Source organism: Gymnodraco acuticeps, unplaced genomic scaffold (assembly GCF_902827175.1).
Source record: "Gymnodraco acuticeps unplaced genomic scaffold, fGymAcu1.1, whole genome shotgun sequence".
Lineage (NCBI taxonomy): Eukaryota > Metazoa > Chordata > Actinopteri > Perciformes > Bathydraconidae > Gymnodraco > Gymnodraco acuticeps.
In genome coordinates, this window is record NW_022991885.1 from 10,001 (window position 1) to 33,358 (window position 23,358).

Sequence of the window (23,358 nt, forward strand, 5' to 3'; positions counted from 1 at the left end):
TTCTCCATGTCTCTTCTACATCAACATGTGTCTCCTCTTCTTCATGTCTCTTCTACATCAACATGTGTCCCCTCTTCTCCATGTCTCTTCTACATCAACATGTGTCCCCTCTTCTTCATGTCTCTTCTTCATCAACATGTGTCCCCTCTTCTTCATGTCTCTTCTACATCACCATGTGTCCCCTCTTCCTCATGTCTCTTCTACATCAACATGTGTCCCCTCTTCTCCATGTCTCTTCTTCATCAACATGTGTCCCCTCTTCTTCATGTTTCTTCTACATCAACATGTGTCCCCTCTTCTCCATGTCTCTTCTACATCAACATGTGTCCCCTCTGTGGAAAGAGACTCTGAAAGTTTCAGGAACAAAGATTCTCTCTCTTTTTGTCCTGATCCATTTCTATAAAAACCTGTCTGAAAATGAGCTGATCAGATGTTGGCCACTTTGTGATGTCATAACGATGTTTTGGGTTGTGTAACTATTAGCCAATCAGCAACCAATGTAACCCCCCCCCCCCCCCCATTATCACCTGAATCTCCTCCTAGAGCACCATTGAGTTCTTTGTAACCAAATCTCTCTCAGAGGGGCGTGGGGAGGGGCTCCTTATTTTCATCTAAAGTAACAGACAGAGAATCAGCACTTTTGAAACAGGGCTGAACCAGAGGGGATTATGGGTAATGCTGCAATGATCTGTTTGGTGTTTGGAGCCAAACACTTCAGAGACAGGCTCTGTATATATCTGAGAGCTATAACATATAGATGAAAAACAGTATAATAGGGGACCTTTAAAGTAAATCATTCTGCTATGAGAATGCATAATGGCTCACCAGCAGTCCACATGAATTAACAGGTGTTCTGTTTTTTTCTCTGCAGCCGTTCATTCTGCAGTCAACCGAAGAGACAGACAGACGGAGCAAGTGCGAAGCTCCCCGAGAGACTGACAAGCGGAGGTAGACGGGCCGATCTATATCCTGCTGTTTTCCTGGAGATCTCGGACACTTCTCCGCCAGCGCAGTTTTTACAACCGATAGCGGAAAAGCGAGACGAAAACAAGACATTTGTGCTTTTCAAGACTGGCCTGACACACTTAGATACTTGGAGGAGTCTGGACACTGAAGTGGATAAATGACGGTTACTAATGCACAGCTCCAGATGTTCTTTATCATTTTGGCTAATTTGGACACTTGAGCCCCCTCCTACACTGAACTTACAATAAACAGACTGAGAACTTTACGAGAAGAGTGGTTTTAGTCGCCAACCCCTCAACCCCTTGACCTCTAACCTTCTCCTTTTCCTAAGTAACATTTCAAACTGGCTGCCACCATACAAAGATGGAAAATCTGACGTCAGAGGACAACCATAACTGCATCGAGACCTTCAGCAGTTATGAAGAGTCTCTTCCGTCTGCAGAAGGGAGTCCATCTCGCATGGGTCGCAGCGCCAAGTCCAAAAATAACATGAACTGCCGGCGAAAGCGAGAATTCATTTCAGATGAGAAGAAAGACGCCTGCTATTGGGAGAAACGCCGCAAAAACAACGAGGCGGCCAAGCGCTCCCGGGAGAAGCGACGCATCAATGATATGGTCTTGGAGAACCGTGTCCTTGCACTGAATGATGAGAACATGATTCTGAAGACGGAGCTGCTCCAGCTGAAGCTGCGTTTCGGCCTCATAAGCACGGCCTCCTACATTGAAAAGAGTCAGCAGCTTGGAGCGAGCAACAGCGCGGCGAATGCAGAGATTTTAACGTCCTCCTCCTCCTCTTCTGCCCAGTACTACTCCAGTGGTTACTCTAGCGGCTCTCAGGTGATGATGAACTCTGACTCCTCAGAGACAGAGCAGTCCGGCCACAGGCAGCTGGTGAAATACTCTCCACGTGGCTCCCTCTCCGATATGTCCGACGGATCCTCCAGGGACAGCCCCGAGCCAATTCCCTTTGAGATCAAACAAGAGGTGGACAGGATAGAGATGGACATTACCAATGGCACCACCACCCAGATCATGTTCGACATCCACCAAGGTCTGGCTGCTGTGCCGACACCCCACCAGATACATTCTCAGGAGCTGGAGGCGGTATATCAGAGCCAACAACAACAGCACCACCACCACCAACAACAACAACAACAACAACAACAACAACAACAACAACAACAACAACAACAACCCCATCAGGAGCCTGTTATCAACACTGTCAGCCAGCCAACCCTCACCCACCAGCCGCCCAGAGGAGCGTCATTCTGTACGGCTCCAGCAGCGCCTCCTATCCCGTGGAAAGGCACCAGGACATCGATATGCAGGTGGCACACAAACAAAACCAGACGAGTGTTGGACGATTGCCTCAGTGTATTCCAGAGAACTCCTCCACGGAGACACTGGCGGAGGTGACGAAGCAGCTGGAGATGAAGACGTTAGACTCCCCTCGGTATGACCTTGCTGACGAGGCTGGAGAGAGACATGCGTACAGAGACTACCAACTCCCCCAGCAGCACCATCAGGAGAGAGATTCATCAGCAGACCAGTCCCACCTGTACCACCAACTCCAGCAGCAACAGCATTCATACCTCAGTGCCCAAGACGAGGAGCCACCAATGCTCACCTATGAAAGAACGGAGTCTTACGACAGAGTCCAACCGAGCAAGGACACGTCGTCCAGTGACATAGATCCTGACAAAGACGCCTATACGGACGATGAGGAGACTCCCATCTCATCTTTATCAGATATGGGCAACTACCAACAGCTTACCAGTCTGCACCATCCTGTCTCGCCTCCTCCCTCCTCCCAGGGAAGCCCTCAGATCCAGGGTCGAGAACCTGTGGGCGAGGTGAAAGGAACCGCTTTGCCCCACAAACTGAGACTCAAACACCGGGCCATGAGTACCGGGAGCAGTGGGGGTTCGGGCCAGGAATCCCCGACGACGCCTTCTTCTGCGACGCCGCCTCCCCTGCCCCAACATCCATATTTGTCCCTCTTGCCTCAGCAGAACACTAAGCGAGAATGCCCGGTTGGAGGCTTAAAACAGGCGGAGGCGGGCAAAAAAAAGGAGACAGGTGGACGACGAAACAAGAGGCGAGATTAGGCGATAACCGCTTCTCGAAAAGACATAATTCTGCTTCTAAGAACGATACTGCCATCATGCCTTTGCCCTCAAATCAAACCCCCTCCCTGAAGCCCTTGGGACAGGAAGCTGGGCTTTTCTACTCCCCTCTCCCTTCCTAAAAGGCTGGACATCTTGTAGGGCTGTATCGTATTTGTATATATTGTACAGATTTGTCATTTCTTAAATCCTCTCCATATTTACAGAAGCACTTTTTTTTATGTGAAGAGAGGAGGAATGGAACTACCTGCTTTTCGTCAACATTAAGATCTCGTACAAACAAGAATGTTGGAAAAAGAAAAGTTTTGAGCTTTATTAGTACTATAAATTTGGTACATATCTGACTGTAGACAAACATACACATGTATGGCTATCTGCCTTAATTTAAATCTAATGCAAACGTACACTGGGGGACATTCCCTTGACCAAAGATCCACCAACACTACAAATATCAAGTTCCATACCTCTTCCCGACCCTACCTCTACCAACCCATACTCTACCCGACCATCTCCACCACCTTTATTTTTTAAGCACTTGTTTTGTATATTACTGTGACATATGAATATATGTATCTATTATAAATATATATTTTGCAAAGAAATTTGAATACAAATTCAACAAAAATGGGACAAACCTGAGATGGTTAGTGAGGGTTTTGAAAGTAACCATCCTAAAATGAATCACAATGACTGTACAGCCGTGTTGTCTGCTGCTGCTACAGGACCCATTCGATTAAAACACTCTCTTTTGATTTAGTTCAGGGGTGTCAAACTCAATTTCATTGTGGGCCACATTCGCATAAAGCTTGCACTCAAATAATAATAATAATATATATAAAATAATATATTATATTACATTATTGCCTCTGAATTGGATTATTATCGGATAGGATAATAACTTAGTAATGAACTACGTCTGGAAGCAGAAGTCCACCGCAAATAATTGCAAGTCTCTTCAGTGCGCATGTCACAAAACGAGATGCATTGTGGGACATGTAGTTTATGGGCAACCTGCTTCTGTAAAGTGGCATGTAACCGTATAATAAACGTATTATATTCTTTAAAGCTCTTGCGGGGCCACATGAAATCAAGTCGCGGGCCGGATTTGGCCCCCGGGCCTTGAGTTTGAGACCTCTGATTTAGTTAATGCCCTGTTTACACAGAAATGGCCGTCCAGTTTGGAGTGCCAACAGCACTGAATGGAGAACAAGTTGTTTCCTGAGGCGAGGTGCCTCGTTAAAATGTTTGGATTTCTTAACCTTTAACCAGCCTTTAAATATTTGGTGGACTTCACCAGCTGCAGGCTATGAGCCTTTATTTTATTTTAGCTTTATGAACCATATCTTGTTGTTGTTGTTGTTGTTGTTGTTGTTGTTGTTGTTACCATTCACTGGCCCAATGTATTTATTTCCCTGCTCTCCACACGCCCATCACTGTAGAAAAGCCCACAGGATGAAGCCTTTGAACAGTAATGGAGGTATGGGATGAAGAAGAGTAAAGTCATGTTAACACTACAACGCACTGAACTCTTGTGTAGAAGAGTTACTTTACATCAATTGACATGAAATTAGGTTTTGTAGTGTGCCCAATCATGACCCTTGAGGTCCTTATTGGCTCCCAGGTGGTTACATTGTTATGAAATAAAAAAGGGCTGCACAATTAATTTACTTTCTAATGAAATTGCAATTGTAATAGGCTAAATATTAGTTTGAGTCTAAAAATATGAAAAAATACCATTTTAAATGAAGTATTGTTCAGCTGATTAGTATTTGTTTAGGACATATCCTCTTAAATTGATCACACCACGATCTTTTGGATGTTTTTCAACGACAATGAGAATTGTTGTTAAAAAATGATCTTTTCCATAAAACATGTATGTAAGGCTCAATATGTTAAAATACAATTTTAGCGTTAGTATTGTTGAGCTACAGAGGGTGTTTCTCAATGTCGAGTACGCTTGCTTGGTAGCACATGTCTTCCGAGTCACTTGCTTCAGAAGCGAGGCAATAATACTTCCTGGCATTCGGAAAACGAAGAGTGGAACAGGCGAGCAAGTGTGCAGGTGTGCGTCATATGAGAGGCCCCGCCTTACATTTTCCGCCACAGATTGGGGCAAATTGGTCCGTGCGCAAAGCATTGTGGGGATTTTAAGACCGCGGAGTCTACACATGTGCAGCCTCGAAATTTTTCGCTACGAAGTACGCCGGGCTCGGTAGAATTCCAAGTATGCTGTACATTGGAACAGTCCTTCGGCGGCACTCGATGACGTAGTATGCTTGGAATAGTGGCTCTGGAGCAGCCTTCCTCGACATTGAGAAACACCCAGAGATTTTTCTAGAAACTTAAAACATATAAATCATATAGCAATTGCAATCAAATTATTTTTTTTAACTCTTGCAGCCCTTAAATAAAAGCTAATGCAAAACTAAAATCCTCCAATTGGTGCCAACGTCAAGTTTGAGCTTAAATTAATTCAGAAAATGACTTCCCATGTCTCCCATGATCCTCCATTGTTCATTTCAGGGTTGTTCATCCCTTTCTCTACGGGCCAGTGAAACATTTCTGCACTGGATCCTAGTTTAGTGAAAGTCTATGTACCCCGTTTGGCTTTTGGTGCTTGTGTATAAAAGTAAAGTTCCCCCACCCTTGAACAACACTGTAATGTTTATTTCATCGGTTTGATGTCCTGTTTTGTTTTCGTCAATGTGTTGTTCTGTTTTCTCTACTCTGTGTCTTTTCTATTGACTGTGATGACATGTATTTGCCTCATTCCTCGTCGTCCCCACTCCCCTTTTTTTTCAGTGTGTATTAATCAGTAATGTTTGTGGTTTTGCTGATGGTTTTATGAAAAAAAGAAAAGAGGAACAAAAAAAAAGAAGCAGGCAAAGATAGTGTGGTGTTTAGAGTTGGGTGGTGGTTGGTCTGGTTGGTCGTTACCATCGCTTCCTTTTGACGTGGATTTGTATGTAAAGACACTAGCGTTCATTGTGGAAGATGGGAGCGTTTCAAGATTGAAAAATAAAAGAAACAGAATGTTGACCCTTTCAACATATCATTGAAAATGGACTGTTGTTCTCCGTTCTTTCATGGGTTGGGTTACACAGGGTTCTTACGGTCATTACAAACCTGGAGAAGTCATGGAAATTCAAAATGATAATTCCAGGCCCTGGAAAAGTTATGGAAATGTAACTAAAGTTGCATCAAATATAATTTATATTTGTATCTAATCGCCGAAATAGTAATACTATAATGATAATAAATACTGTATCGTATAGTAATGAAACTTAAAATGGCATTTAACTGACGAGGTGTTTTGCTGGTGAGAGATTTTAGTTGCTTTAGCGTGTAGAAGCTAGTAAGTCTACTATTTGATTTGTTTTAGATAGGCACGACATGTTTCAGATGCAGACCTTATTTTCCTATTCCATGTTCAAAATAAACCATTTTCAGTGGTACCGCTGAGAGAGTAATGTTTTTGGTCATGGAAGATTAGGTAAAGGTCCTGGAGAAGTCATGGAAAATCATTGGTGAAAAAGTGTATGAACCCTGGATACATGACTGACTTCATCAATATCATAACTGAAATGAACAAATTAGAGCATTGTCACCGTACTTGGTTTTATTTATTTATGGAAAGTTTCATGCCATAAGATAAGGTTTATTTATCCCGAAGGAAACGGTTGTGCCAGAGTTACAAAAATACAATAAACACAGCAGCATAATAATAAAACTGTACACTAACATATTATCTAAAGACAAGCTTCTTTTATCTGTGAAGTTGTTTCTCAACAAAATAATTCTCACATTATCAGATAAAAAAAATGCAAATAATTATATAAGTAACATTTCTAATAAAAGAACAAATAAAATGGAGTAAACATAATTAAATAAATATAAGAATTTCATGTAAGAATGTGCAAAAAATAAGATAAAATACAGATATTTATGCAAACATAAGCAATTAAAGTAAAATGTCAAAAAGGATAAAATAATAATTTAAAAAACATGATATGAATATTCCAAAATAAATGTATACATACGTTTTTCTATATAATAATAATAACAACAATACAGGGGATTTGTATAGCGCTTTTCTCTAATGCTCAAAGACGCTTTACATAAAATCAGATCAGAAAATATATCTGCTATATTCAGACACTAATATAATAAAATGTACTCTATGGTAAAACGTCAGAGGCACCACCTGTTTGTATTGTGCGGAGCTTTGTATAACATCTCACTCTATCTTCATTTGAGGCTAATCTGCAACGAGAGGAGCTCCGGCGTGACGCACTTCGCTCCCTGAAGGCGCGTCTGATGTAACACTGGCCTACTTCCACTAATAGACATGAGCCTTATGCACGACCCTTAAACAGTGAACTACGTAAAACCCTTGTATAGGTAGACACTCCTCTGATTAGAGAATTTGCACTTGAGAGGCTATCAAATAAAGGGGAAGAAGTACTCAGGAGTATGTCAAAGTAGTGATGCTAACAGAGGTGGGAAGTAGAGGAGTACAAATACTTTGTTACTGTACTTAAGTATGTTTCTGGTATCAGTACTTTACTCCACTACTTATTTTTCTGACGACTTTTTACTTTGACTTCTTACATTTTGAACCCAAATACCTGTACTTTCTACTTCTTACATTTTGAACCCAAATACCTGTACTTTCTACTTCTTACATTTTGAACACAAATACCTGTACTTTCTACTTCTTACATTTTGAACCCAAATACCTGTACTTTCTACTTCTTACATTTTCCAAACAGGCTGGTTCCTTTAGTTTGAATGTGTGTTTGGTGGCGTGATCATTATTGTAAGAGCCATTTAGGCACATTATTTTATGGTAATGAATTATGGTTTTGTGAGCCAATTGAATATTCTTTAATTTAACTTAAATGAGCTGAATAACTATGAATTATTATTATACTGTTTTTGTAACGTGTTATCTTGCTTATGGACAGCTCTAGTTTATGTTTTGTTATTATTTATAGAAAGCAATTGTAGGGGCGTGCTCAGGTATAAATGACGCTGCCAACATGACACAGCAGGAAGTCTGAGAGGAAGTTGGAAAAAGTTTTTGACCGCACAAATCCGTAAGACCGAGGGATCTTGTTTGTTTATTTGTTTAAATACCATGCAAATATTGCACGTCGGCAGTGGGCCGCCAGCTGATCTATTGAACCTCTCAATAAAGCACCTGAATGGAACGAGCAAGTATCTGATTTCTTGAATATACGCGAGTCAATACTCAAACTCGCCTCCTAGACTAAGTGGCCTTTGAACATTAATTTTCTTTTGGACAATTGGCCACTACAATTATTCTTTAGAGTCATTGCGTGCCTATTGATTTGAACACGATCCGTGTATCCATCATTTCCTGGTCTTCTCTAAAGAAGAGGGACCAATGAAAACGTTGTCATGTTGCCGTTGTTCAGCATGGAAACATTCATTAGCTAACAATGACATTATTGTTCTATTAATATAAAGTGAGGTCAGGTACTCTTTAAAACAGCTGCTAGCTATGGGTACTTTTTACTGAAGCACATTTCAAAGCCTCTTTACTTTTACTTGAGTAAAGACGTTTAGTCAGTACTTCTACTTTCACCAGAGTATCTGTACTTCTACTTGAGTGAAGGATGTGTGTACTTTTGCCATCTCTGGATTCTAAAATGTGAAAATACTGTGTGTAAAAGTCCTCCATTCAAAACCTTCCTTGGCATCAAATAGTACCTAAAGTAAAAGTACTTGTTATGTGTAATGAGCCATTTCAGACTCATATATATTGAATGCCTGGATTATTAATGCAATAATGTGTTCATCACAGCTGGTATTTATTATTTGTATTTGCTAATAGTCTGAGTTTATATATAGCGTACTAACTAAAGCTGTACTGGAGTAAAAAGTACTATAACAGCATCTGAAATGTCCTGTAGTAGAAGTATAAAAAGTATTAGCATTACATGGAAATAAAGTACCTTCAAATCGTACTTGACTCATTCCTTCTTTGGCTATCTAAGACTAAGACTCTAAATGAAAATGGATAAAATCACGATCAAGGAATCTAGTTAAAAAATCTAACAGGATCTCATTTAGCGGGGAGACACCGGCATACAAAGCCAAAGGATTGCTTTAGTTGCAACAACTTGAACAGGTGTCCCCCCCCCTTTAAATCCAGGATATGTATAGCAGCACAAAGTGGGCCAAGTTTCAAACTAAAGAGGCTATTTCTAAACTGAAGGAGTCAGCTCTGATCCTCTGAGCCTCTGACGGCTGCTGCATTCACAACTGTCCCTCTGCATTCTTTGTAGAGACACATAAAAGGCTTAAATAATAACACAATACACCATAAAATGAAAAGGAAGAGGAAAGAAACATCATACAAGTACATAAAAAGATCACGATGCAATTGACGATAACCTAATATAATCATTTTTAAGGTTTTAAGTGTATTGTGAGTTGTGTACTTGTATGAGATGTATTTTCTCTTTTTATGGTATTATATTATTATTTCAGCCTTTTCTGTGTCTCTAAAATACTTTTCAACGCAACATCTACTAACAGTTCATAATATAAGAGGAAATTGCTATTCTGTTATTAAACAATTGCAGAGGTAGAAGGATTACTACGAGCCTTCACTTAAAGTGGATCTATTATGCTACATTGGAAACATATATTGTGGGGCCATACCTATAAAAAACATGTCTGTGACGTTTTTTGCTTCAAATACCAAACAGTTCACCAATTGTAGCCATGCCTCATACTGCTCAAACCCCTCTTTTGAAGCCCTGTTAGAGAAACGCGGATGTTGGGTCCTTAGCTTGAAAAAAAAAAGAAGAGGAGGAGGAGCTAATGCCTGATCAGAATTCTACCGGAGATAAAGTTAAATTCTGCTGTGATAAAACGCCATGCTGTTCTAAACCACATCAAAGATTATTTCTGAAACAGTATGGAACTCAAATGCTTTTTCTCTTGCGGTTTTATCACAAGGTGAGTTCCTTTTTTATTTCCTGTTTTTTAAACACATGCACTCTACAGTACAGGTTAGCTCTGAGTGTTAGCGAGGCTTGCTAATGTAAACAAAGACGAGATTACGTCCAAAACACGGACGTTGTTTCTGATAGCAACTTTCTGTGGGTCCGCCGCCGATTTGACGTCTGTTCGGATGGAATCTGTATTCGCTCGTTGTACCCCCGTTTTTAAAAGATGTGGGTACGGAGGAAAAGAGAGAGGGTATTATTTTCTGACGCTGCGTGAGTTCCCTGACGCACCGGGGACACATCTTTATGTATAGAAGACACCACAAAGTGCATTTTGCATGATAGGTCCCCTTAAAAGTAGAAATACTATGATCCTAAATTACTACATTACAAGGAAAAGTTATCAATTTAAAATTCTTCTTAAGTAAAAGTACAGGAATATTATCAGCAAAATGTACTTCAACTAGGCCTACTAAAAGTAACAGTACCCACTTTGCAGAATGACCATCATTTATTTTAAATGATCAATTATCATCTTTTTACTACCAACAATTAAAATGTCATAATATCACTTGAAGTTTGGAGACAATTTAGTTACTTTTAAAATACTGTGTGGATTACTAGTACAGCACTGCATCATATCATCAGGATGTGATGTGATTTTATATATACAAAATGTATTATAGGTGCTAAAAAGTAGAATATTTGCTTCCAAATTGTAATGGAGTAGAAGTATTTCAATCCGGAGAGACGGTTTTGATGAATAAATATGTATTGCCAATACATATTTATTGCCAATACACAAATGAATGTAATGGAGTTTTGGCAATAAGGCCCCGTTGTGCAGGAAGTATCATTCGGGAGGGGAGAACCGATCCGATGAAACCCCCTGGGGTCTAGACACTGGTGGTGGTGAATGGATAGTTGGGGTCGGTCTGAAGGGGAGTGGCTTAGCTTGACCCTGGTGGTGGTGGTGGTGAATGGATAGTTGGGGTCGGTCTGAAGGGGAGGGGCTTAGCTTGACCCTGGTGGTGGTGGTGAATGGATAGTTGGGGTCGGTCTGAAGGGGAGGGGCTTAGCTTGACCCTGGTGGTGGTGAATGGATAGTTGGGGTCGGTCTGAAGGGGAGTGGCTTAGCTTGACCCTGGTGGTGGTGGTGGTGAATGGATAGTTGGGGTCGGTCTGAAGGGTAGGGGCTTAGCTTGACCCTGGTGATGGTGGTGAATGGATAGTTGGGGTCGGTCTGAAGGGGAGGAGCTTGACCCTGGTGGTGGTGAATGGATAGTTGGGGTCGGTCTGAAGCGGAGTGGCTTAGCTTGACCCTGGTGGTGGTGAATGGATAGTTGGGATCGGTCTGAAGGGGAGGGGCTTAGCTTGACCCTGGTGGTGGTGAATGGATAGTTGGGGTCGGTCTGAAGGGGAGGGGCTTAGCTTGACCCTGGTGGTGGTGAATGGATAGTTGGGGTCGGTCTGAAGGGGAGTGGCTTAGCTTGACCCTGGTGGTGGTGAATGGATAGTTGGGGTCGGTCTGAAGGGGAGGGGCTTAGCTTGACCCTGGTGGTGGTGAATGGATAGTTGGGGTCGGTCTGAAGGGGAGTGGCTTAGCTTGACCCTGGTGGTGGTGAATGGATAGTTGGGGTCTGTCTGAAGGGGAGGGGCTTAGCTTGACCCTGGTGGTGGTGAATGGATAGTTGGGGTCGGTCTGAAGGGGAGGGGCTTAGCTTGACCCTGGATTCAGAGGGACAGGAGGTTAAAGGGGTGGAGGAGGGCTGCGTCGAGTCACCTGAAATGACAGCTGTCGGAGGGGGGAGAGCAGATTTAAGAGGTTTAGTAGAGCGCTATGATAGGCTTGTGAGAATAGAGCGAATTGATTGGTTAAGCTGGGGAGTGACGCCCCCGATCACTTATTGAGAGGAGAGAGAGTAGTTACATGGAAATAGTAAATGAATGAGTAAAGACGGTCTTCCTGGTTGAACTTGCGCTGAGCTTCAGAAAGTTGCATGACATGTAAATACTCAAGTAAGTGTTAACAGTTCAATGCTTGAGTAAATGTACTTTGTTATATTCAAAAACTGGAGAATTGTACCCAAACAATGGGTTGATTGTTGACTAAACATACAGTTTGTCTATCCCGAGTTCTGGATTAAGTTGTGGACGTTTCAGGTCGTGGCTGAACCTGTCTCTGCGGTCCTGCCTTGGGTCTCGCCATGCTGCTTCCCTAATGGCTTCCACAGGATTGTAGCTGACATCCTCGTGGATTCATCTTCTTATTACAGACACATGCATTTCCTAACATTCGGTCTATATGCTGTAAAATGTATTATCTCTTCGATTTACACACGGCATCTATTCCACGTCTGTCCATCCTGGGAGAGGGATCCCTCCTCTGTTGCTCTCCCTGAGGTTTCTCCCATTTTTTCCCCTCAAACTGTGGGTTTTTCTCTGGAAGTTTTTCCTTGTACGATGTGAGGGTCTAAGGACAGAGGGTGTCGTTTTTTCTCATACTGATATTCTGAACAATCTGTGCTGTTGTATTTGCTGTAAAGTGTCTCTACTGTAGGCTAATTTTATTATATGTACAGCACTTTGGCTCGACCAAAAATCGTTTATAAATGTGCTATATAAATAAAACTTGATTTGATTTGATTTGATTAAATAATCTATTTACCACTTTGTCTCCCACCCTCTACTAAACCGAAACCAGGTTGAGAGGGGGGCTAACCCAGTGCACTAACTTGATCTAAGCCTGCAAACAAAGCAGCTCTTTGAGGCTGACGCATCAATGCCCTTCACAATGCTCTCAGTCACACACACACAAATATGTGCATATGCACACACACACACACACACACACACACACACACACACACACACACACACACACACACACACAATCACATTCCCTCACACACGTGCATATGGTGAAAAAATAACACCCTTAGGATTTGGATTATTGGGTGTTTTTTTTCTGCAGTAAACATGAAATAGCACCCTGCGGGATTCTGCCAAGGTGAAACACTCTCTTCAAGAAACAACATTTTGCTGTGTGTCGTGTTTTCACTGATTTGGCTGAGCTGCACTGGAGCTTGCATAAGCAGAGCGGGAGGAAAGTAGGTCAGGGTTAGGGTGGGGTAGGGAGAGTGGGGAGGGGCTTAAGCGTGTGTGGAGGGGGTTAAGAGTGCGCTGAAGGATGGATCGATGAAGGTTATGGCTCTATCCGTGTCACTCTTGTTTGTCTCTGGCAGCAGAGATGCTCTCGGCCAACAGAAACAGAGCATCTTGTGTTACCTGCCCCCCCCCACAGCCCGGGGGAAATCAGAATCCCTTTATTTGTCCCACAGAGGGAACATTTACATTGTTACATCTTAATGTTACCTTGAAGCATGCATACAAAAGTATTAAAGATACAAAAATTATAATAAAAAAAAGTTACACAACTTAAAAAATACACATCCTGTAACAGTTCTGAGGATTTAGCAGCCATATTGCACAGAAGGGGACGGGGAGGGAAACAAATAGGGACCTCAGGACTGTAGAGATGTATGTCTTGTCTCAATTTGCCTACTTACATGTGTTATTTTTAGAGCATAAGTGTGTCCCAATGCAAAGCAGAGCATGGATGGTGCTCTCATAACGGTCAAAAAGTTGAGTGTGGAACGATGGACACTTTCATGGACTCAACGATCGCATTGTGGCCTTGGGTTTGGTTGCTCTGGTTAACATAGCAATATACAAATAACTATTTCAGTAATATACCAATATACTCGTGTCAATAAGAAGCCCCCATTCATTTTATATATAGCGGGGCTAATTAAGCAGAATGTAATGGTTTCAGTCAGTGTTCACAGTGTACATGACAGAGTACTAAGGAAAGTATCCAAATTGTGACACAGCACTTGTTGAAGCACACACCTCTGGGGCATTAAAGGATTCCTGTGAAGCCAGGTGACTTTAACGGCCCGTCCACACGGCGGCGTGCGTTGAAGCTTCAACGCTTCTGCCCATTCACTTTGAATGGGGTGACGTCACGCTTTGCCGAACTGCATTCGGCGGAAGCGCCAGCCAATCAAATCATATGCCAGTACAAGCTAGCCAATCAAACCACGTGATTGTGTGTCCGGGGCGGGAGACTCATGTGATTGGTTGTTGGTCGAGTTTCAGACAATCTCACCGGCAAGCTTCAACGCACGCCGCCGTGTGGACGCTGCGTAAGGTAAGAGGAGTGAAGAATTCCCTTATTTGCATACTGGCACATACAGCAGAAGGCACGCAACTAAATGTGCTTTGTGTGCAACATCCCACATGTAACAGGTGACACAATATGCTAATGAGCGAAGTCTGGAAACCTAAACAAAAGAAGACTTGAATCTCACTCAACTGTCCTTCCTGGCTCCAAGCCTCCAGTAAGTGCATCAGGCTTTGAAGCTAATTTCCTCAAGTGGCCAGACAGTGGCAATTACAACTTCCATATTAGTCTAGACACCGGATGCCATGGGGCAAAAAAACATTTTTTCCATTGACTTAAAACTACACAGGAAAGACACTTAAATCGCCCTTATATGAATCCTTGGGTCCTTGAAGATGTAAAACGTGCTTAAAGCCGAATCAAAGCCGAGTTATTTTTCTTTTACATTTATTTGACGCAGCCTAGACTGGACGAGAAGAAGGCAAAGGGAGGCGGGGTTTACGATGGGAGGCGGGGTTTAAGATTGGAGGCGGGGTTTAAGGAACACCAGTAGAGATGGAAAATCCGGATCCTTTGACGGACTCGGAGTCTTCTGAGTCAGTCATTGAAGAGATCCGGATCATACGAGTCCTTTGAGTCATATGAGTCAGCATCACCAAGAGCGTAGAAATCCTACTGGTGAAACCGAAAAGTTGTTGCATTTCACGAGCATATTAAACTTACATTAACCTCCGCTACACAGTGTCTTTTGGTTTAATAAAAAATGTTGATCACAAAAAAAGGGTTATTTTGCGATTTGGCGAAGCTGACTCTGCTGTTGACTCGTGCATGACGACGAGTCTGCTGGATCTCTGGATCTGCTGCTATACGGTTACGGCTCTGAGTCTGCTGTTGGCTCATGCACAATAACCGCGGGAAGTAGGGGTGCTGGAGGCGGGGCTGCGAATGGTGTACATTTAAAAAACTTCATGTTACTGTTGCTGAAATCTCTCCCCACTTTTGTCCGCACCCCCTAAGTAAAATGACTTCCCGCGGCTATGCTCGTGCATGACAAGTCTGGATCTCTGGATCCGCTACGGTTACGGCTCTGAGTCCGCACGAGTCTGCAGGAAGTTTCACTGATCCGCGTCCCCTGAGCCAAACGATAACTTCTGGCAGCTATCCTACTTACTAAAGGCCGCTAGGCAGATGGACTCCAGATAAGGAGGGTAGCGAGTGACGCAATTTATAGTTTTAATTTGTACGTCACCAGGAGTAGGACTCAAAGGACTCGGGTTAATCGAGAGGGGAGACCCGTCACAACCAGCTCATTACTAGGATCCGGGTTAATGATCCGGATGAATCAGGACTCACCCATCTCTAAAAACCAGAGTGTGCATGCTCTACTCTGTATGGGCCCAATGGCTGTAAAAGATTGACGTAAGATCCAGGGAAGACCCGGGATATTTCAGGCCATTTTGGCTTCATGAGCAACTTTCATAGGAATGAACAGGGCCCCGCCTCCAAAGCAGTTTCCACTTCTTGTTATAGAACCATGCACGGCATGCCTTCGAACAAGATGGTGGCTCAAATAACAAAAACGGGAATTTATTACATGCCCAACTTTATCTGGAAAAGATCTTATCTGAAGATGCTCTGGTTCAAAATAGCACAAGTTGTCTATGTTAATTTTAGAGCAACAACATAACTTGTTTTTAGACTTTTGCTCATGAAGCAGCTGTTGATAACAGACAGTTTAAAGCAGTGAGGATTCAACAGTCAAAGCCAATGTAAAGCAGTCAATAAAATAGGTTGTAAATCGAAGCACCGTGAGAGGTCATCGAGCATACTGTCGTAAACCTGCACAAATAAATAATATTCTGAAGTGTCCAGTAGTTTGCATGATTAGCTGACAGACAGACAGATCTCCCCACAAGCCAGACATGGAGAAAAGAAGCAGCAAACCTGTCAACTTTTAAATGTTTCTGTCAACACTCTTGTATAGCTTCTGAGCAAACACACCTGCGCACACAGACCTGAACTGAATGTGCACGTGTAACCATGCAGCGTCCATGTGAGCCGTGATGCTGTTGACAAGACTTCACCAACCCTGAAGGCACAACAGTTCTGACAACCAGCAAGGATCTCTTTACAAGATCTTAGATAAGACTTAAAGGTCCCATGTCATGCTTTTCCGGTTATCACCCGTCCCCTTGTGTGTTATGAAGGTTTTTATGCATGTAAACGGTGTGCAGAGTCAAAACCTTCAAAGTACACCCTGTAGCGAGTAAAACTCTAAAACAGAAAATACCTCCCCAAAACGCCTCGTTGGAGATACGTCACTGTCCATTTGATTCTTCCGGGTACATCATGATGTCAACCGTACCCGGAACGAAATGGACCAATCCGTGGGGCCGTTACGTTACGTCCGCGGAGCCGTTACGTTAAGCCCCCGCTGATTGGTCCAAATTGACCAATCCACGGACTTCCTCACACACACACTCAGTTCAGGCAGCTCAGCTGATTTCTCCTCCCTGGCTGCAGGCTGATAACAGACAGTTGGGATCGCGGCGAAATTCTCTCTGCAGACCCATTCTCTCTGCAGACCCATTCTCACAGCGTTTATCAACCTTTGTCTTACTCAATATCAAGCCACACTTATTGTTTTTACTTCGGCTGTGACTTTGTGTGTGCTCAGGATGAGTTTGGCTGTGTATCGCTAAACAAGGAAACCACACCTCCACGGAGCTCAGCGCGATTCACAACGTCCCGACAAATCAGAGCACACTGTGCTCACAGGGAGGGTGGGGCTGGAGCTATTGGAGCTACAACGAGCCGTTAAAGGCAGAGAGTGAAATTCAGTGAATACACGTGGTATACAGAGATGCTGTTTGAGAAACCAATGTGAGTTTGGAAAATTGCACAATATAAATCTATTCTAGTAGACCTCAACAATGGAATTATGATCAGTGGAAATGGCCATGACATGGGACCTTTAAAGTACAGTGCGCTAAATTAGGCATCATCATAACAGAACAAGCGTTTCTATGGAAAACTCTTCGTGGAAATATATTAAAGTACTCAAAGCCAGTCATAACATGTATATAAAAATAGCAAAGATGAAGCACATCTTCTGTTTTCACACTTGCTTGTCGCTTGAGGCCCAGTTCACGTCTCACCCCGTGTGATGAAGAGGTTACAGGCAGAGGCAGCAACAACACTACAGACAGTAAATGAGATTAAGAAGTAAATAGCTACACATGTGTTGAAAAAGAGACAAATAAAATCTAGTGTGCATTTAGAAAAACTTTTAAAAGTGACATTTCTTTCAGTTTTTGCAAAGACTTCTGGTCTAAACAGCTGTGGCCTTGCCCCCATTCCTTTAACTGTCTTCACCATGCTCTCTAATTCATGACCACACACACACACACACACACACACACACACACACACACACACACACACACACACACACACACACACACACACACACACACACACTCTCAAACGGTATCTCCTCTTTAAATTGTATGTTGGCTTTAAAGGTTTTGAAGGCTGCAGGACGGTCACAAACTCTATGTATTATTTACAGTTTGCTCTGATAGTGTCCCGCTACAGATCACGTAAGTTATCACATGTTGACTCATCGTAAATAGATAAAGTAGCCTCATTTTACAAAGCATGTTTTAATATGTTGTATCATGTTCATACAAAACAAACTCGCATTAACCTTGTGAATTTGCTAATGTTAGCTAAAGTAAGCTCATTATACTTGTGTTGTTAGCTGACTAGTAACTGACCACCTTAGCATAACAACAGGAAATAAAATGCAAAAAGCTTTATGTTAAAATTACAGCTAATGATAACAAAATATGCTAACGGCACTAGCATATCAATGGTTATTTAATAAGGTTAGTAGGCTACAATACGTCTTCTAGTTGAATTTATGTTAATAGGGTTAGTACAAGTTATTCACTGCTCAACAATATGTAACTAAAGGTTATAAGTTACAGTTTTAAGGATGTACTGCTGGAGAGCGACATCCAGGATTGACAGAAACACGCTTTGACTTGCAACCTCCAGGGCATGTCTGTTGAGTAGGCTTAAAAAGTGATTTGGGAAGTACAGGAATGCCAAAAAAGTAATTTTTCATGTATTTATTCTTGAATAACAAGTAAAGCTGCATTTCTACTGCATGGTGTCACGATCTGTCTGTGTTGTGTTTTGTCTTGTCTTTTTCTGTCTTTGGTTTCCTGTTTTATTTTGAAAAGTGTTCACCTCCCGTTTTGCTTGTTGGTTTCTGTCTGTTTTCCCTCCCTGATTACCCGATTGTGTTCACCTGGTGCCCCTGTGTTTTCTCCTCCCTCCTCACTTGTTTGTTTGATTAGTCATGTGTGCATTTAGGTTCTGTGTTTTCTGTTAGTTCCTTGTTGTAGTTGAACGTTGTTCACGGGGAAGAGTTCTGTTTTGTTTCATTTAGCCTTGGAATAAAGGTGTTTTTTCTGAGAAATCTGCGTTTGGGTCCTGCCTGCTTCGCTCATCCCTGACCCTGACACATGGTGTGTTACGCCTCTCAACTCAATCTTGGTTTTCACTTTCACAGAAAATGTGTACTAGGCTACTTTGCACTTGTATTACTTTGGTCAACGTTCAATGTGAGCTGAGATGATACTAGACGCTTGAGTTAAAACAAAGGGCCATTTTTTTTATTGCCAAGCTATCGTCAACAACAAGCACAATCTTTTTTAAACTAGAAATCAAGACATTTGAATCATGACGAGATTACTTTTTCGTGTGATTTGCGATCCTGTGTTTCTGGTGGGATTCCCGCTGCCGTTCAAAAACACAGAACCAAAAGGGACAATTTTTTAAGGGAAAAGGCAGCAAATATTCGCATTTGAGGAGTTGTAGACATGTTCATTTTAGGGGAAAACAACTTGATAAAAGTTGCTTTTAAAGTGAAATTATTCATATAATTATTTCCTGTGCAAAAGTCTTAATCTGTTATGTACTTAAAGCAGATAAATGTAGTAAAGTAAAAAGTAAAGTATATCCCTCTGACATGTATTTGAGGAGAAGTACAAATTGGCATTAAAGTAATAAATAACTTAAGTAAAGTACTTCAGAATTGTACTTAAACACAGTATTTGACTATATACTCCACCTCAGGGGAGGACAGGTAATGAAAGATGATGGATGGCACAGAGAGGGAGTCAGAAAACATATGGAGTAAAAACAAAGCGCTGGCTGTCATTCGCCTCCCAGGCTCACTTCCTGTTGGGCCAAAAGGCAATCAAAAAATAAATCTGCCCCACCCAAACTGCAGCCCCACCCTCCCTAACAGTGGGTTAACTGAGGTGATGTGAGAGGTGTGGGGTGACACAAATACCACACATTCTGTTGTTGGTGCATTTATTTCAGCCCCACCCACACAGAGCATCCTGAGAGTCACTTCTCAGGTGGAGATCAGAGTCAGAATACTGTGTTTATCCCGGGGGGGAATTAGGTTGGTGACAGTAGCTCCATATTAGAATTAAAGAAAGTCATTAAAATAGGAAGTTAAAGTAAGAATGTGCACATTGTAAACGTAACACAGAATGTAAGGAAATGTGTGTTTGGTAGAGGATTTCTATGTTGTAACAATGCTTCTTCGCAAATGGTGGTGTATAACTTGTAATACAGATTTTTAGAATTGTTTATTTCTACTCTAACTAATTTGTTATTATGTTATGTTTTGTTGTATGCTTCTGCAACGAAATCAATTCCCAAATTTGGATTTTGGATTAACAAGTACATCTCATCGTATCTTATTTTAATGAGTCAAATATACCGGGAGAGGCAGGCACGGACACACGATCTGAAACTGAAGCTGATGAAGTTATTTGTGGTACATCTGAAGTTCTCTGTTATGCAATTCTCATGCTTATCAAATGTTAAACACTTACAATAACAATGACATCTATAACCTGTAGCCTCACACAGAAGTTTAAATACACAAAAGAAGAACTTTACTATTCATATGGAAAATACGAAATGTCAGTGTAACAGAGTTTTATGATGCAACGTGATATCCTGTAACAACATGTCTATGGAAAAAAAAACAGTAGGCTCAAGCTAATGAAAGAAGTTACAGAACATGTGAACGGTTAGATAGTTAAACGTTTTATTACATAGTATGGCAAAAAAAAAGCTATTTGCAGTTGTAGGCAGACCCAGAAGTTAACATTGCAACATAGCTATTCGTTTGTAGTGACACATAATCTTATTATATAATGATACAACACTCATGTACATAATGAGTACTTGCCAATACTTCTGTCTGTTCAAATGTAGTTAAGTAACAGTTTAACCTCAGGACTTTTCACTTTTTACGCTGCTATGGACACTCCTTCACTAATGTACACTTTTCACAGATTTTGAAGTGACTGTTATTTTGTATATATTGACTGTTGTGCTTGTATTGATGTATTTGAATGTGTGCATATGTATAAATGTGTCTGTTGATTATGTATGTGTATATATTTATGTATATCCATATTTTATACATGTTTTTCTATATTTTTGTACTTTTTATTCCTCGGGATTGTGGGAAACAGTATTTCGATCTCTCTGTCTGTACACACAAACTGAAAGATTGACAATAAAGTTGACTTTGACTTGTAATGGAGTGTATTTACTATTAAGTATAACTTGTGAACTTTTTTTTTAGCACTGCTTTCTATCTCATGTTTAGTTCATAGTGAATCACAAACTGTAATTTTAAAGGACAAAACAATAAATCAGCGCATGAAAAACATGTTGGGTCAGTGTCGGGGCTGTATTGTTTCACTAGATTACACAAGAGCAATAACACGGACGCTGCCAAAATCCAACAGACTGGAACCTTGTCACAACAGAGGGAAACATATTACCTTGTCTATTACACAACGCCATGGAGCTACGCCGGAGTTAATATGCAAATATTAGATGTTTGGGGCGTTTATTATCCGAGCAAAACTACAGTTTAATGGCTTGGCATAGCGAACAAAGAGCGATGTGTTTATAGAGTGCACCTGAAGCCTCGATATAATTACCGCACAGTACACTGTAAAACACGATTAGTTCGGAGTACTCAAAACTTTTGTGGAAACTGATTACCACCAAAGTTTTAAGTAAACTAACTTAAGACTATAGAGTAAATCATTGATCAAAAATGATAAGTTACTTAAACATCAAACTTTAATTATTATTTGTGTATTATTTAAGTATACTGTACTTATAAACATTGTTTGACACATTTACATTTTTAAATTTCTCAATAATGAATTAGTTTGATGCAAAAGTACTTAATTTCATGAATATTGAAATCAACAAATATATTTCTAGATAACTCATTGGCCAATATTTTCTTATTTATTTAAGTACAAAATACTCAAAGAACTTCAACAACTTCCGTAGACTTTAGTTTTTTTAATTTATTCAGTCTTAAATTGTTCATCCAATCAAAACATGAATTCTAAAACATGCAATTTCTTACTGCAACACTTTTTTTTTAAAAGACCATCAAACTGTAAGTCACATTTCAAAATAAAAGAATTAGAAATTAAAATACATTTTTCAAAAGGTACTTATTGTTCACAAAAAAGGAAAATTAATACAAATTAGTTATATTTTCTATTTGTAAAAAGAAACATTTCAAGGAGTTTTGCAAGCCGTTTGAGTATGTATTCCATATCCTTGATATCAGACGGCAGCTGCCTATATATGGTCACACTAGTTTGGCACTAGTTGAATACACAATTATACTAGTCACTCTTTTTCAGCAACTAGTGGCACTTTTGTCCGACTAGTTACCACATAAGCCTTACTAGTGACGCCACGAGCAGCACTAGTAGCAGTGCTACTTTTTGCAGTGCTGTTAACTTTTAGTGTTACTAGTACGGTCAGAGGGTCATTTGTTCATCAAAAAAGCTTACAAGTTGGGACTTTGGTGCTGCTCCTGGCGTCACCAGTAAGGCTTATGTAGTAACTAGTCGGACAAAAGTGCCACTAGTGGCTGAAAAAGAGTGACTGGTATAATGTGTTATTCAACTAGTAAAGCAGAATGTCAAACTAGTGTGACCATATATCTAACAAGTGCAGTCAAAGAGCCAGCTAGTGTAGGTAATTGCTGTCTGATATCAAGGATATGAAATAAATACTCAAACAGCGTGCCATAGGAGTTAAAGTGCAAACTTGAACAACTGTAGGCACAGGGTTTCAGTGGTTTACCACCATCAAGGACCATCAGCACTTTCAGTGCAAACATGAACAACTGAGGTAGATTTAGACATTCTACCCAATGTAAACATCATTCAACTGCTTTAAGCAACAAATTAAAGGTGGGGTAGGTAATTTTCAGAAACCAGCTCGAGTGCGCTAGAATTTGAAAATACACAGCCGGAAAAAATCTGCACACTTCCGCACAGAGCCCCTCCTCCAACACACACGAACGCGCACATGACCAATGAGGGCACGAGATAAGTTTATGCACAGATGGAAGGCTGACAGGCAGGTAGGCCATCCAGTTACTTTAGCCGGCTAAAATGATTGGATGTGCTTCCACAGATGAGACTTCTTTATGGATTTTTTGTCAAAGCACTTCAGATATTCACTGCTATCGGGATGTTAAGAGCATTCCATGGAATATAACAACAAGTGTATCTCAAGCCGGTTTCTCAAACTTACCTTTAACTGTGTAAAACAAACATTGGCATGTGCAAAGTTTCAATCTGTAACACGGCCTACTTTTTCAGTAACATGTCATTTTTTTAGATTGAGTATGCAGGGCTTCAGTGGTTTACCATCATCAAGGCCCATCAGCACTTCCTGTATGAAAGTTAAAGTGTTGATGAGTTTCTTGGGGTAGTCCAAATGTAACACGTACATCAAGCCAAACAACAATGCAAAGGAATCCGCCATCCTGGGGATATTGCTGATGACAAAATCACCTTCCACCAGAATAGCAGTACTTGCCGGACTGAGATCAACTTGAATTGGAGTGCTCTCGGTGACCATGCTGACAATAGCAACCGGTGTGTTGGTGATGTCTGGCCGGTCCACCTCCTCTGCCTGGAAATGCATAGAGTCCAACTGTAAG

General features: G+C 41.3%; 1 protein-coding gene across 1 annotated transcript in view; it reads left to right on the forward strand.

Annotated features, from left to right (window-relative positions):
* The window catches only part of nfil3-2 (nuclear factor, interleukin 3 regulated, member 2), a 15,936-nt gene extending 9,778 nt beyond the window's left edge, over positions 1-6,158 (forward strand). The window contains exons 2-3 of the mRNA XM_034199989.1: positions 872-2,115; positions 2,187-6,158. Of these exons, the coding sequence (XP_034055880.1) occupies positions 1,330-2,115; positions 2,187-3,074 (1,674 nt within the window). The 5' untranslated portion in view covers positions 872-1,329 and the 3' untranslated portion in view covers positions 3,075-6,158. The remainder of the gene's footprint in view (positions 1-871; positions 2,116-2,186) is intronic.
* The last annotated feature ends 17,200 nt before the right edge of the window (positions 6,159-23,358 follow it).